Source organism: Haliotis asinina, chromosome 15, assembly GCF_037392515.1.
Source record: "Haliotis asinina isolate JCU_RB_2024 chromosome 15, JCU_Hal_asi_v2, whole genome shotgun sequence".
NCBI lineage: Eukaryota > Metazoa > Mollusca > Gastropoda > Lepetellida > Haliotidae > Haliotis > Haliotis asinina.
The window spans coordinates 24,256,275-24,270,977 of record NC_090294.1 but is presented as its reverse complement, the minus strand read 5'-3'; the positions used below and the strand labels follow the sequence as shown (position 1 = coordinate 24,270,977).

Sequence of the window (14,703 nt, the reverse complement as noted above, 5' to 3'; positions counted from 1 at the left end):
GTGAACACTCGTATGACGTCCATAAAACGCATGACGTTCGAAAACTGTTGATAAGCTGAGATCACTATGTAGACATTTATTTCATCGACTTTTACTGATGTGTTTAAGCACTCTCAACATTGAATCTTTTGCATAATCAACTCAAACATAATTAACCATTTTATAGCAGGTTTAAGGTGTGTCAGAATAGTTGGTTTGTACCCAAGAATTTCGTCTAAATCTAAAACTTTTCGTTCAGAAGCTCGGTATCCATTGAAGCAATATGATTGGCCGTCAAGGGTCAGGTGTATGATTTTGGCCAATCACGCTCCTCATATACCTCGTATATGTCACTGAAGTCATGGTTTGTGAAACCGTTTGTACGGGTTGGATAATTCAGTCGCAACGTACGCCCAATGCATGTTAATGAGTAAGTTAATATTTAACGTCACATCGGCAATATCTCAGCCATATCGTGACGAGAACAATTTACAGAATGAAAATAAAAACATTTCCAAGATAACACCTCTCAACGATGGACAATAAAAATGCTAGAGCATCACAGATATAAAACTGGCATGGAAAACTAAAACATTTTAATTGAAGCTGACAATACAATATAAAAACGGGCTATAGATTACCAGCATCTGAAACTAGGACACTATCCTAGGAACTATGGGACTAACAGTACATTTGCTTCCTGCACAGGTCCTAGCTGGATTTACACCATCCCCTCAGTTGTTAGCAGTTTAGACACATCTAGCCACAAACTAAAAATTCAGTGGAATCTGTCAAATTCGAACTCGACTGGGACCGACTTAATTGTCCGAATTACATGGAGTCTGAATTGTCCAATTTGACAGGAGTTAGCTCCCTTGATGACGAAGTTGGACTTTAAGACACAACAGTGAAACATATAATAAACAACAAAACACTAGTGTAAAATGAATAATTATTTATTAAGTGATTCATGGTCCAATTTTACTTTGCACTTACGGAAATACTGCCTCAAGTCGGCCTGTTTGTGCTCGGAAAATCGCCGACGTAGCTCAACATCCTGTGTCATTGCCTCTAAGCTCAAAAGAAGCTGCAACATTCTCTCATTGTTATGGTATGCAAATTGTCTCATTCTTTGTAACATGTTCATCATTTCAACATGAGACACATCTGACATCGTTCCATCATCATCATCCGGGTCATCCGTTCATATGTACACATATGCTACGGCTAAAACAGTTTAAAGTTTAAATTGCCTTTGAATGTTTGGGGACTTACGTACCCTCAGAGGAGGACAATACTTCAACCCCCTTGGAGGGTACAGGCACTAACAATCTAAGTTACCAATCTAAACTACCAAGCATTAAAATACATCCATCTACAGGACAAACTAATCTGAATTCATCAATGGAATCAATTTTTTAAAAAGAAATAATTAAATGAGAACTAACAGTGGTAAAAAGATCCTTAAGTGTTTTTACAGTGAATACTAATCCTTACGATAGAGAATCCAGTAGTCAAGCAGGTTACGCATGCATTACTTTATACACAGCTCTTTCATGACATTCAAGTATTGATGAAAGTCTAGATACAATTCATATCGTCAATTTAGGTCGATGCTTGAGCCAGCAGTGTATTCTAAGTCATTATCTTACAGACATTTTCGCAATCCTTTCATTCGTTTTAGATTAAGCCATGTTAACAGGATTGAGTATCGGCAACTAGATTGAATACATGACACGTTCTTGGATAATAACTTCTTTGTATTCTTTACACGATGTTTCAGAGCTAATTTTCTGGCATTCGATCACCTGGAGGAGAATAAGAATAATCCATAGAAAGTGTCACGTTGTCATGTTTGTTCGGCTTCTAAGTGTCTTTAAAAAACGTCAAGTAAATTGTATTGCAATATATTGCGATTCAGGTACCTGTATTTCGATATATTGAGTGAGTGAATGAGTGTAGTTTTACGCCGCACCTTTCCAGCTATATGGCGGCGGTCTGTAAATAATCGAGTCTGGACCAGACAATCCAATGATCAACAGCATGAGCATCGATCTGCGCAATTGGGAACCGATGACATGTGTCAAGCAAGTCAGCTAACCTGACCACCCGATCCCATTAGTCGTCTCTTACAAGTGTAGTCGCCTTTTATCGCAAGCATGGATTGCTGAAGGCCTATTCTATCCTTCGATATATATTGGGGAATTAGGTGTTTGACAGTGAGTGTCACTAATTTTGCAGTGAGTCTGCCTAAACATACACTCTGATAACAGCAATCTCAAAAAACGTTCTTTTTAAGGATTCTATTTCCCCTTTTAAACAATTTATAGTACAGCAGTATGTCGGTTTGTCACTGAATAACGAAGAAAACATTTTATGTGAGTTTCAGTGTGTGTAGATTCTGATTTACATCTTAAATATAACCACAAAAACTTCATATGTTCTTTACCCAATATAACTGTTCTCAGAAAACATATTGCAATACGTGTTTTCTGAAAAGCGTATTTCGATATGCCGGTGTATCGGTAATACCGTGCGGTCAAATGATTTAGAAATTAATCGTTGAAGATATTGTTCTGTTGAACAGACTCAAAGATAATTTATATGTACATTCTGTAACATTATGGGGTATATTTCATTTCATGTTTATCTGTCCTGTGTATGGAAATCTAACAAAACGCCATCTACCACAATTGTCGTATCAATGTTAAAGCATTGTAATACTTGCTCTCCTATTGAGAACCTTCAAAACAACACAAAGTATTCCTACTTTGCGGGAACTCACTCACTCACTCCTATATTTTACACAGATACATTGTTCCTAGTTGGTGGGGGGGGGGGCGGCTAGTCTAGTGGTCAAAGCTTGGCGCATCACACGGTACAACGTGTGAAGCCATTGCTTGTGTCCCCCGCTATGATATTGCTAGACTATTACTGAAAGCGGGCGAAATACTAAACTCACTCACTCATGAACCTGACGACATGCCCCGCTTCTCCTGATTGCCACACGTTCCGGGAAACGGTTTCAAGACTTCCAATGAGTTGTGTGTGGGACTAATCGTTATTCTACCAGTGAGACCCTTTACAACCTTTTCACTGTGCCTAATGTTACGGAAACAGCGCTGATGGCCTTGACAAAAATATTTCTCCTTGTACTTAAGTTTTATTGTGCGATAAGTTGTTTTAGTGCAGCTGAAAGCAGATCAATAAAGTTCGATTGTCTTAGTCCATTTGAGGAAGACGTGTAATCAGCACACCATCAATATTACAGCTTTCTGAATTCTCGAAATCAAACGTGGTTTGAAGAAGACATGGTTGTATGCTAAAAAGCATCTGATGGTACCATGTTCTTGAAGCAGAATATTTGAACACATGTTGGCAGCTCTTCTTTGTTGTTGTTCAACATGGTTTTAGTCAGAGCACAACAGTTGCTATGAAGACTTGTGCCCATAAGGCACGCCAGATTCCAATGGTGTTTGTTTCCACATCTTCAAGCCCGGTGTGCAAACTCAAAAAAGACTACAATGGATATCCAGTTAGTGCTGATTTCCAGTTTCATACACAGTGCGTGGTCTCACCATCCGTTTTCAAAGAGGATAGCAAAAAATGTCTCAGCTACTATATATGTAAAATGAACTGGATGACAGCATTGCTAAAGGTAATATCATTTGTCATTTTATCAGAGAATTAACAAATGATAAAGACAGGAGGTAAACAGGAGGTAAATATTTGCGTATATGTAATTATACTGTTAGAAGTAATTACATGTATACAAGTAACATGCAATAGTCATGTTTAAATAGACTGTGTTTTTCAATAATATTTTCTTAGTTCTCAGAACAATGAATGTATTCACATTTACTCGTCCTTTCCTTTCATTTCTGACATGTTTGTTGTGAGAGAAACCGTAATTGCGACACCTGCTTCGGAGATGGTTTCTAAGTTTTAGTCCTAGGCCAAATGCTTGAAAAGTCCCCATCTTTTAGGATCTCTCAGCAGCAGTAAGCGTGTTATTCAGTAATTTGTATGACACCTCCCATCCACCAAAAATTCTTGTTGATGTGGAACTAGCTACAGGAGGTATCAGGTTACTAAAAACTAACTGGGTTCAGTCCACTGTTGAAACAGTGTCCACATGTTCATAAACAAACTGATTGAGAATTGGTCACATTGTCTAATGTGTGGTGACAAGCACTGGTGTTCAACATGGCCAAGATATGCAGTATGGGTGATAAGGCTGGGTGTATCATATTACCTGATTTTCATGATATCTCTACGTTTGGCCTAGGAGTAGTTTCAGATTCCAGTTTTAGGTTTCGCCATAATAGAGAACATGGTTTTCCAGAAACCAAACACCAATTCAGCATAATCGAAGTCTCCATTTGGCTACTCCTCTGCAGTTAGATAAGTGACAAGACAATGACGGCTATGGGTGCCTGGTTAGAGTACGATAATGTCAAAGTTTAACCTTTTACTTTACTTCTGAAAAAAACATCTACCATATGATAAATGTCCAACAGCCCTTTCACTGCATATTATGAAGTCTAAAGATATTAACATGATTAGCATTTATGAACTTTGAAATTCACTTATATTCTGAAAATTTGTTCAGGGGTGTGGAGGCATGTCTAAATATGAAACCGTGGACCTGTGAAGATCCGGGTAATAATTGATCGTCAGTTACCCGTGTTTGTCGTAGGAGGTGACTAACGGGGTCGGGTGGTCAGGCTGCCTGACTTGGTTGGCGCATGTGAGCGGTTCTCAATTGCGATGCTCACGGTCCCATGTTGTTGTGGTGTCCCATGTAGTGGTGTTATTCCATGTAGTAGTGGTGTAGTGGGAAGGTCAAGATGCCAAGTCTTTATAGATCACCTTGTAGGTGAGGACGTTGCACACCTTCGATGGTGAAATGAGGTCTAGCCCAAGATGTAATCTCTACGTCCGAGAAAACCACTTCCTTTCCCGCTGATGTAAGCCAGGATTGTGCGATGAGTCATCTCTATTTTTTCCGCGAATGCATTCGCGAGTTGTCCGAGAGGATTCGTTGGACGTCGTCCCTGGGCCGCACGTTCGAGAGATCTTGATGTCTGCTTGCATCCCTGGAGTGGTCGTCAGTACAGGTCCTGACTCGCCGTCTCATCGATATCGTCAGCCGACAACTGATGTCATTCGGAATCCTATTCCATTCGTTCATAAGAGCGCCTGCAAGTTCTTGTCGGTTCGCTGGAGGTCGTGGTCGTCTTCTCACCTATCGGTTCAGGTGATCCCACAAATGTTCTATTGGGTTTAAGTCCGGTGAGCGTGGTGGATATGCAAAAACTTTGATATTCTGGGCGTTCAAGACGTTCTGGACAATTCGCGTTGAGCTCTGACGTCGTAGCACGTACGCAGATGTCGGACTTCCCGTGTGGTCGTCAGGGTTTGGTTGCATGATTAGTAAGTATGTGGGCGAACCGTTTCGGCCTTAAAGGACTTTACTAACTTGAACAACTTTGCACAAAAAATCAAAACAGTGCTCACTTTCTTTTGCTCATGAGTTTACATATTTAAATGTTGAAAAAAAGAGTGTTTTAAATGTAATGAAATTATTGAAAAAGAAGAACACGCTTTATTACAGTGTCATTTAGTGTTGAGTTTAGAAGAGCTCTTCTCATAAATGACTATTCAAACATTATTTTTACATTCCACGTACGCAATGTTAAGTGTACCAAAACGTCGCATCATGATATAACACAGAAGTTGTCATGCATAAAGTATTATACCGTTTTTCATTTAAATAAACGCCACTTGGAGTTAAAGATTACAGTGAGTGAGTGTGAGTGAACTTTTACCAATAGTTCACCAATGTCACGGCGGGGGACACCAGAAATGGATTTGACAGATTGAAGCTATGTGGAGAATCAAACCCGAGTCCTGACGAGTGAACCCTCTGTAAGTAATCGAGTCTGGACCAGACAATCCAGTGATCAACAATATGAGCATCGATATGCACAATTGGGAACCGATGACATGTGTCAATCAAGTCAGCGAGTCTGACCACCCGATCCCGTTAGTCGCCTCTTACGACAAGCATAGTCGCCTTTTATCGCAAGAATAGATTGCTGAAGGCCTATTCTACCCCGGATCTTCACGGATCGACAGACTTTGGAGAAGTATATACGAGTAGGATATGTATTGACAGAAGCCATGGGAGTTTATTCCACATACAATGAAAACAACACTAACTTATCCAGTTCAACTGACCCTCCTTTCACTGCATCAGTCGTCTTGTCCAGAACCTCGTTCTCGCGTCAACTGGCCTTTCACTGTGACAGTGATGAGGAGTTGGAGATTTTACACACGCTTCCGCCTCTTCTTCATGCAGCCAGTGGATATGAATGGCTCCCATTTCTCAGATGCATCATATACGGTGTAACCTATCTGATTATTGAATTTCTGCACTTGAGCAGTGATGAGATATCATCGATCACCAGAACCCCTCATACAGATGTTTCATATCAAACCACACAAACTTTTCAAGGACAACATTTTTAAAAAAATAATAACATCAACGCAAAAGGTGTCGAAGAAGAAAACTGGTCGTAGAAAAAAGATGGACCAATTGATCGCAACATCAAGTTTTCCTGCAAATATATATTTTCCAGTAGGGGCAAGCATGTGTCATAATGTGCTTATTGATAAACATATTCCTTCGAAATATAAAGAGAGTTGCTGCCCTTAAGTTATTTTTTCTTGCGTGTGTTGGGGGCTTTTTTTTCTTTTTTTTTGTTAAGTTCTGTTCTGTTCTGTTCCGTTGTGATTTTGCTTGTTTTTGTTTGTTTTGGGGGGGGGCTTGTGTCCTGTGTGTGTAAACAGTTGGTGATGTATTGAACGTTCCATACGCACAGTAATATGCATCGCGCCAGTATGTGATGATATATGCATATGAAATAATACGGTTCCTGTTTCCACATGACAAATATATGCAAAAGCTATCGGCAAGCAATATCCACGTTATGAAGTCTCATTTCGACGTCGCTCAGTCTGCGAGACATGTACTGAGACACTGTAAAACTGTCAGACGCACATTCAGTTTTCTTCTCAAGTTGCCAAAATGGTTATATAGATCTAAGTATATAGTCTTCCGATAATAAAACAATGTCCCGCGGGTTTAATCTTAATGAATATGCACCCGTGAAGATTCTGGTTTAGCGGCCCATGCTTGTCAGGAGGCCACTAACGGAATCGTTATCATATCCCAGATGCATATATCGATGTTCATGCTGTTGAGCACAGGAGTTACACAACACCGCTATATAGCTGCGGTACTGCCGAGTGCGGCGTTAAGCAACAATCAACAAGCACTGTGCAGACTGTAAATGCTGTTTGCCACACGACATACACATGGTTCCTTGTAAAAAGAATAGACCACTTTGGTAATTTAAACATTACACATATGAGTTCAACAATCATGGTGAAACACAATCATCAAGCACAATGATTAAAGAAGCATATAATAGTCAAACCTTTGAACGGCGTTTAGAAGCGGAACGCATAAGAAAAACAAGATTTCGATACAGGAGCAAGTATACGCTGTGAAACGTCGTGTTATTCACACTAAGGAACTTGACATCCATACATTCTGCTTTTAGAATATAATAATGGATTTCGTATGATGTTGGAAAATTGTAGGTTCACCTCATCCACCTCTTCCACCTTGCAAAGTTCTGTTAAACTCTTCTTCGGGAGAGCTCTATATACACCTTATCTTCCTTCTCCTGCCCGGTCTTATTCTGTAACAGCTTGAGAGAACATTCTGTAACTACTTGAGACAATCTTCTGTAACCCCGAGTTCAGCAAGCTGTTCCTGGACTTTTCTGAGATAGTCGCGATCAGGATAACCGTCACCCACTCTTCGGAACATGAAAAATGATACGCACCATTAACATTTGTCAGATCTGTAGCAATCTTTTGATGTCTTGACAACGTTAGACAGTATTTAACAAAAGGATGACTTAAAGAATTATTAACTTCTGCTTTGATGATACCTCAGTCAGAGAGTGAGTTTAGTTTTGCGCCGCCTTTAGCCATATTCCCTCTATATCACGTCAGGGAACACCAGAAATGGGATTCACATATTGTACCCATGTGGTGGGTTGGTTCCTCATGTGGGAATCGAACCCGGGTCTTCAGCGTGACGAGCTGCCACTAGGCTGCCCCGTTGCCCCTGAAGATAACGTAAACACCAGGGACTCGAGTAGATACCAAGATCAAAGTTTTCATTCCACTACTACATATGTTAAATAATTTTGTACAGGACAATGAACCCCATTCCACATCTGCTGGCCATACTGATTACCTTGATAATGTATAAAAAGAGGATTTGACTGGTTTTGTTAATGATCGGTGTCGGTATAAGCCATTTACTTGTACAACTGGATCCCTTTACTATGACGAGAGACATTCAGTGCACTGTGACACTGCTGATACAAAGTCACTCACTTTGGCGATTAACCGGTAAAGATCCGGGCTAAAATTGGTCTTCAGTAACCCATGTATGTCGTACGAGGCGACTAACGGGACCGGTTGGTCGAGGTCCCTGCCTTGATTGACACATGTCATTGTACTCCAGTTGTATAGATCGATGCTCATGATGTTGATTACTAGTTGTCTGGTCTAGCCTCGATTATTTACATACAACCGAAATATAGCTGGAATATTGCTGATTGTGGCGTTAACAATAAACCACCTTTGTAGTGGTGAGCCCTATGAGCTCCACTGAAAAGATACATTCCAAACAGATATATCATCTCTAAAGGCAATGCCCACGAGATTTGAACCCAAAATAAAACGTCATATATTGAAAAAGTGCCTTGCTCACGACACAAACTGTGCTCAGTACTACAACACAGGAGTCAGATTGCAACTGCTTAATTACGACAAAAACATACTTACTTGCTTGCGTCCCTGACCTTCGACGTCTTGTGATGAATGCAGTATTTCAGTAAATAGAGTCCAAGTGGGTCGTGGTAAATCTGGAATGTCAGTTTTCTCTTCCAGGCGACCTTCAGCAAAGCCAGCACCTTCTGTCCTTCGGGAGAGTTGGGCAGGTAGGCCGTGAATGTATCACCATGGTACTGGGTTCCCGGTTTTGGATGTCCCTTCTGATAAACAAAATTAAGTTTATTTGTTTATCAGCAATGTCATAACTATAGGACAGCAGAATGTAAATAATCGAGTCTGGGCCAGAAAATCCAATGATCAACAGCATGGGCATCAATCTACATTACTGGCATACCAAGATGCACGTAAACCAAGGCAGCGAGACTGAAGAAAGGATCCCGATAATCGCCTCTAATCACAAACCTGGGCCTTGGCCAATTCAAACCCGGATCTTTATTCGTTCATATTCACTAATAATCTATAACATGAGTAAACTAGATTAGTGACTCACCGCTTGGATTCCGCCTAGAAATACATATCTTATCATAATGGTGTCATATTTCCTGTTGCCTGGTAACTCGTCAGGGATGACCGTTGTATTCATTTCTCCGGGCGGCATACATCCGGTTTTGCACACGGGACATAACAATTGTTCTTTGACTACCAAGCAGACTTTGCAGATGATATGTCGACACTGGAGAGTGATAGCTCCCTTTCCTGTTAGACATTTCCTGCAAGGTTCACTTTCTAAAGCTTCCACTTTCTGCTTTAAATATTGCTGAAGTTCCTTCCGTCCAAGCGACTCAGAAGCTTCAACGCATATTCTGTTCAACAGGGACATGAAATCATGTTTGACTGCAATAAAGAAAAGTTATAAAGCACTTCAACATTTTTTGTCATACAGAAATTGTATCTAATGTTATTCGAAGTTGTGATGCATGTTAGACTTCTCCCAAAAACTGGACTTCAACAATTTTAAAACATGAACATATTTTAAAAGGATTTTTTTTATGTTTCACTCATAACCTCTAGCGATAACCTCGTCTTCTTGTACACTGCACACGTTGTAAAACCATGGTCATATTAAATCGCTGATAAGAGGAGTCCATTCCGTCTGTATTTCAAACCTCAGTTTTATGAATCTATGGTAATTTAAACTATGGCAAAAAGCAGTCATCGGGTATTTTAAGCAAAATATTCGGTCATTTAAAATAAAAAAATAAAAATATTATCATTTTTTAAAAATATATATACATGTAACTAGAGCTGCATCTCTGAAAACATATAAATCCCGTCACTTTTGTGTACGCTTATTTCAACTAATTCATTTTGTATTGTGGGCCTTTGGCCTTTATCTGTCTGTCTATTCGGTCGTTTGACATCGTTAAAGTTTTTTTTAGCAAATGAATTGAAACATCTCCAAACTAAAGGCTAGTTTTGTAAGGTAACCTAATGCAATCAAAACCTTTAGTGGAAACTGTTGTTATGAAAACAGTATGGTGTTATAAAAGCAAACAAAAATGTCCAAAACTTCGATTTCAGGAAATTTTACATAATCCAGTCTGGACATTATTTTAAACATTTCGTAAAAGTTATCTTGAAATGTTAGTCATTGGTTAGAATTTTGATCACTTGTTTGTCAGACCAGTACTGGCAGGCTCACTCTAAGTGAACGTTAAAATATTGTACCTTTTGCAGATAAAAATATCGTAACCAGTGAGGGAAGGAAATGGCTAACAAACTGAATGTTTGTAAGCATATCACTCTAAAATTCATACTTGATATTCATCATTTCATGTTGTTATATATATGTTGAGATTATTAATGACATGAATGTCTGTCGGTTGGTTGTTGTTTAACATCGCAAGGCAGCAGTATTCCAGCTATATGGTGGTTGTCTGTAACTATTCGAGTGAGGAGCAGACAAACCAGTGATCAACAACGTGAGCATCGATCTACACAATTGGGATACGATGACATGTGTCAACCAAGGCAGCGGGCCCGACCACTCGATCCCGTTAGTCACCTCTTGCGACAAGCACGGGCTACTGAACACCAATAGCTTCGCGAATCAGAAAAGAATTTACTACAGTAGGTACAAAAATGTACTGTCTCTATTTCCTGTGATGAAGAATTGTTATCATATTACCTGCATGTTGGGTAGAATCTGTTGTGGTCGTAACGTATCCTACTTTTGAAATCAGTGTTTCCAACAGGGGTCCATGACATGCAGTAAAACTGACAACAGTTTCTTCGGTTTCTGGCTGGCACTGACCAAATGATTCCTTGAAACCATCTTTGATGGATGGGTACATCTGGAGCATCGCCATAATGTCACCTCTTTCCTTGGCCTGTTTAAAGTACAACATCCTCGACTCGATCAATGTTAAGGACGACTTTGTTGCTTCAATATTCTTTTCAGCCCGGGAAACCATACTCCTACATTTTTCATCGATTTCTGCATTTATGTGATCCTCTGATTTCTTGATGGCACATTCCAAACGGGCAAGAAACTGAGACGCATGGTATTTCGCATCATTTGCTGACTGTTGAAGTTTTCGTTTGCGTCGTTTCATGGCCTCCGCTTCATTTTTCAGTCGTCCTGTGAGGGCCTGTAAATTCTGCATGGCTGTTTCAAGCTCACGTGACCTTTTCATGGCCACATCCTGAAGGTTCTCCAATGTATGGCCTTTGTGATCCAGAACTGTGCAAGAAAGACAACACGCCGTGTCGTCAGTGATACAGAAGAACTCCAATAGATGGCTCGTGTGTCGATGACAGTAATGCCCCTTTGCAACTGGTTTTTGCTGAGGTAGCAATGGGGTGATGACGTGATCACTTGTAAGCCTGTGACGTCGATGTACAGACGTGCATTCACTACAGAGATTTAAGGAGCATTCCTTACAAGACGACTCTGCTGGTTTTCTATCTGGACAATCTTTGCAAAGTTCAATTCCTCCATGCAGCGTCTCCACGCACTCCACAAGTTTGTACCTGACACCATCTATGGGCACTGACTTTGCATTTCCTGGTATCTTTTGTACCTTACGACATAAAGGACAGTTGATCTGGCCTTTACCCTCTGTGTCCAGAAGTTGCTGCAGGCACTGCGTACAGACAGCATGGAGACAGGAGTGGAGGATACGAGGACATCTCTCCGACTCGTTGAAATGCTCCAAGCACACAGGACACTCCAGAAACGTATCTTTCAGATATGTAATGTCTATTGTATCTTTCGACTCCGACATACTGGAAAAGAAATGTCACATGTGTCGATAAACGGTGACCTACATCCATGAGTGAATGAGTTTAGTTGTCCGACCCTTTTGGGTGAGCGAGTGAGTTTGATTTAGCAATATTCCAGAAGCTGCACGGAGGGGAACACCAGAAATTAACTTCACACACTGTACCCACGTGGGGATCGAAACCAGTTCTTCCGCGTGATGAGCGAAAGTTTCAAACGCTAATTTACTCATCCCTAATCCATTAGACATATCTACGAAAAGGATACCTATGGCACAAGCAGGACTAAATCATAAGCCAAGCGTTTATGAATCACCTATTCTTGGGCTTCTGTTCCCCACATGGGTACAGTCTGTTAAGACTATTTCCGATTTTCCTCGCTGTGATATTGCTGGAATAAGGCGAAAAACGGCGTCAAGGCATACTCACTCACTCAATCAATCAATCAATCGGTCATATTGGCTAGTTTTGTGTTACTGTTAAACAAGCAAAAATATCTGTAAGATGATATTGAGTACCAGCAAAGGTCCCTGTCATTTTACTTTCATTTCCTTAAAGACATTTAATGTAATTTTTCGTTATTCATAACATCCGTGTTAACACTTACTGTAACAGGTTAACGTAAATCCTTTGCTGGTCACAAACTCGAACACGCTCTCTCTGGACACACCAACTGTACACTGTGCTGGATGTATGCTCCGTCAACGACGATGTTGAATGGTTTTAAAAGGAAGGTATTTAGCTGCTTGCCTTGTCGGACCACACTTCCCGTTTTGAGTGAGGAAGACATGACACATCACGCTGTATCAGATAAGCTGTCATAGATCAAGTGGCTGGGTTTGGACAGGAGAGGAAAACATAAGCGCCCCGCGTGTCACCTCGGGCCTCCTCCAACACTACATTGAGGCATAAGTGAATGGGTGAGTTAACATGAGATAACATGACATCGGTACATTTTCAGACAAACCGTGACAAATATAATTATAAATTCATAATACATACGTATAATGTATAAAACTCTATCAACAAAAGACCGTGAAGTAATTAAAACACAGTTATCACTTGTTCATCATATATAAAATGCATTGGTGATTGTGAAAAATTGGAAAATGGGAAAATTAGTGAATCGTTTGAACACCGATTTCGCGGGCTTTTTTTCATCGCGGTTGTTTTTTCAACTAAATAGGTTGAACTGACATTTTTTATGATTTGTGTCTGTAAGTGCACACCGAACGGTATCAGAATCTGCAAAGTTTGTGTTTTACGTTGTATGTGACCTTTAAAGTAGATATCTTTAAAAGTTGAAAACAAGTTTGGACAATACAATATAAAAATGGGTTTGATTTGACGTATGAGTAACATGACTGATATGTTTTAATCTGTAGTCTTCCTTAAACACAATTTGCATCATGACTTTGACAAAATTGGCAAACACCCGAGTCCAATAAATATGACCATTTTACTTTGAAGAGCTCAATTAACGAGTGCAAAAACCACGATGCATTATTCACAGAAATTTTCTTTCTCAATTTCTGCCCTGGGAATTATGAAATCAGAACGTTTTCACTTGTACGTAACAAAATACTACTCGTGAAGATCCAGGTTAGAATTGGTCTTCAGGATTGCAGGTCTGTCGCAAGAGGCGACTATAGGGATTGTGTGGACAGACTTGCTGACTTGATTCCCTTCTGTTACCTATTACTGCTTACAGGGGTCAGTGGGGTTTCTTCATACACTAGATAGAATGTGTCACTATCATGATTATGATAGACATCTTATATGAAGAACTCAATTCGTTCGTTGGTATGAATGTAACTTTATGTCATCGTATCCCATAAATCGATCCTCACGGTGGGGATCACTGGATGGTCTGCACCAGACATGTTAACAGATCGCCCCCATGAAACTGGACTATTGTCGAGTTTGTTTAACAACAAACAAACGCAACAAACCGATGAGTGGTGGTGACTACAAAGCTGGTTACAATTCAACAACAGGACAAATCCCTTACGAGATCTCTGCTAAAGTTGAAGTGACTGATAATACAAAGGATCCTGTTAAACTACCTGTTGAAATACCCGTTCAAACGTCTTTTAAGCACGAGTCGTTGAAATCGTCGGAGTATGAATCGATTATAGCTGAATCACGCAATAGCTGCTGGCATACGGCTCTGCGGAAAGACAAATGTGACTACCTTGTCGGGAGAGGCGACTAATATGACCTGCTAATCAGGCTCGCTGACACATGCCATCGTATCTCATTTGCATAACCTGATGCTCATGATGTTCATCACTGGACTGGCTGGTCAAGATGAGAATATTAAACACACTGCTATTATGTACCTGGAATATAGTTAAACAACAAACAAGCCCAGCATACAATATATTCATAAGTTATAAAAATTCAGATTTGGAGTGGTGGGGTAGCCCTGTTGTTACAGCGTTCGCTCGTCAAGCCCAAGACCCGGGTTCGATTCCCCACATGGGTACAATGCGTGAAGTCGATTTCTGGTGTTCCCTGTCGTGATATTACTGGAATATTTCGCGCCGTGACATTGCG

At 40.2% G+C, this 14,703-nt stretch overlaps 1 protein-coding gene across 1 annotated transcript; it reads right to left on the bottom strand.

The window, feature by feature from the left end:
- Nucleotides 1-7,325: 7,325 nt before the first annotated feature.
- LOC137265633 (tripartite motif-containing protein 42-like) lies at nt 7,326-12,857 on the bottom strand. Its single transcript, XM_067801066.1, has 5 exons — nt 12,752-12,857; nt 11,051-12,150; nt 9,413-9,756; nt 8,914-9,122; nt 7,326-7,871 (listed from the first exon to the last, which is right to left on the bottom strand). Exons 2-5 carry the CDS (start codon nt 12,147-12,149, stop codon nt 7,781-7,783), a joined length of 1,743 nt encoding a protein of 580 aa, XP_067657167.1. The 5' UTR covers nt 12,150; nt 12,752-12,857; the 3' UTR covers nt 7,326-7,780.
- Nucleotides 12,858-14,703: the final 1,846 nt, after the last annotated feature.

Excerpts from the sequence above, each read along its gene's own strand:
- LOC137265633 (XM_067801066.1), bottom strand. The coding sequence starts at position 12,149 with ATGTCGGAGTCGAAAGATACAATAGACATTACATATCTGAAAGATACG. Across the intron at positions 9,123-9,412 it reads TTCTAGGCGGAATCCAAGCG|AAGGGACATCCAAAACCGGG; the intron begins GTGAGTCACTAA and ends TTTGTTTATCAG. Across the intron at positions 7,872-8,913 it reads AAGGTCAGGGACGCAAGCAA|AGTGGGTGACGGTTATCCTG; the intron begins GTAAGTATGTTT and ends CATGTTCCGAAG.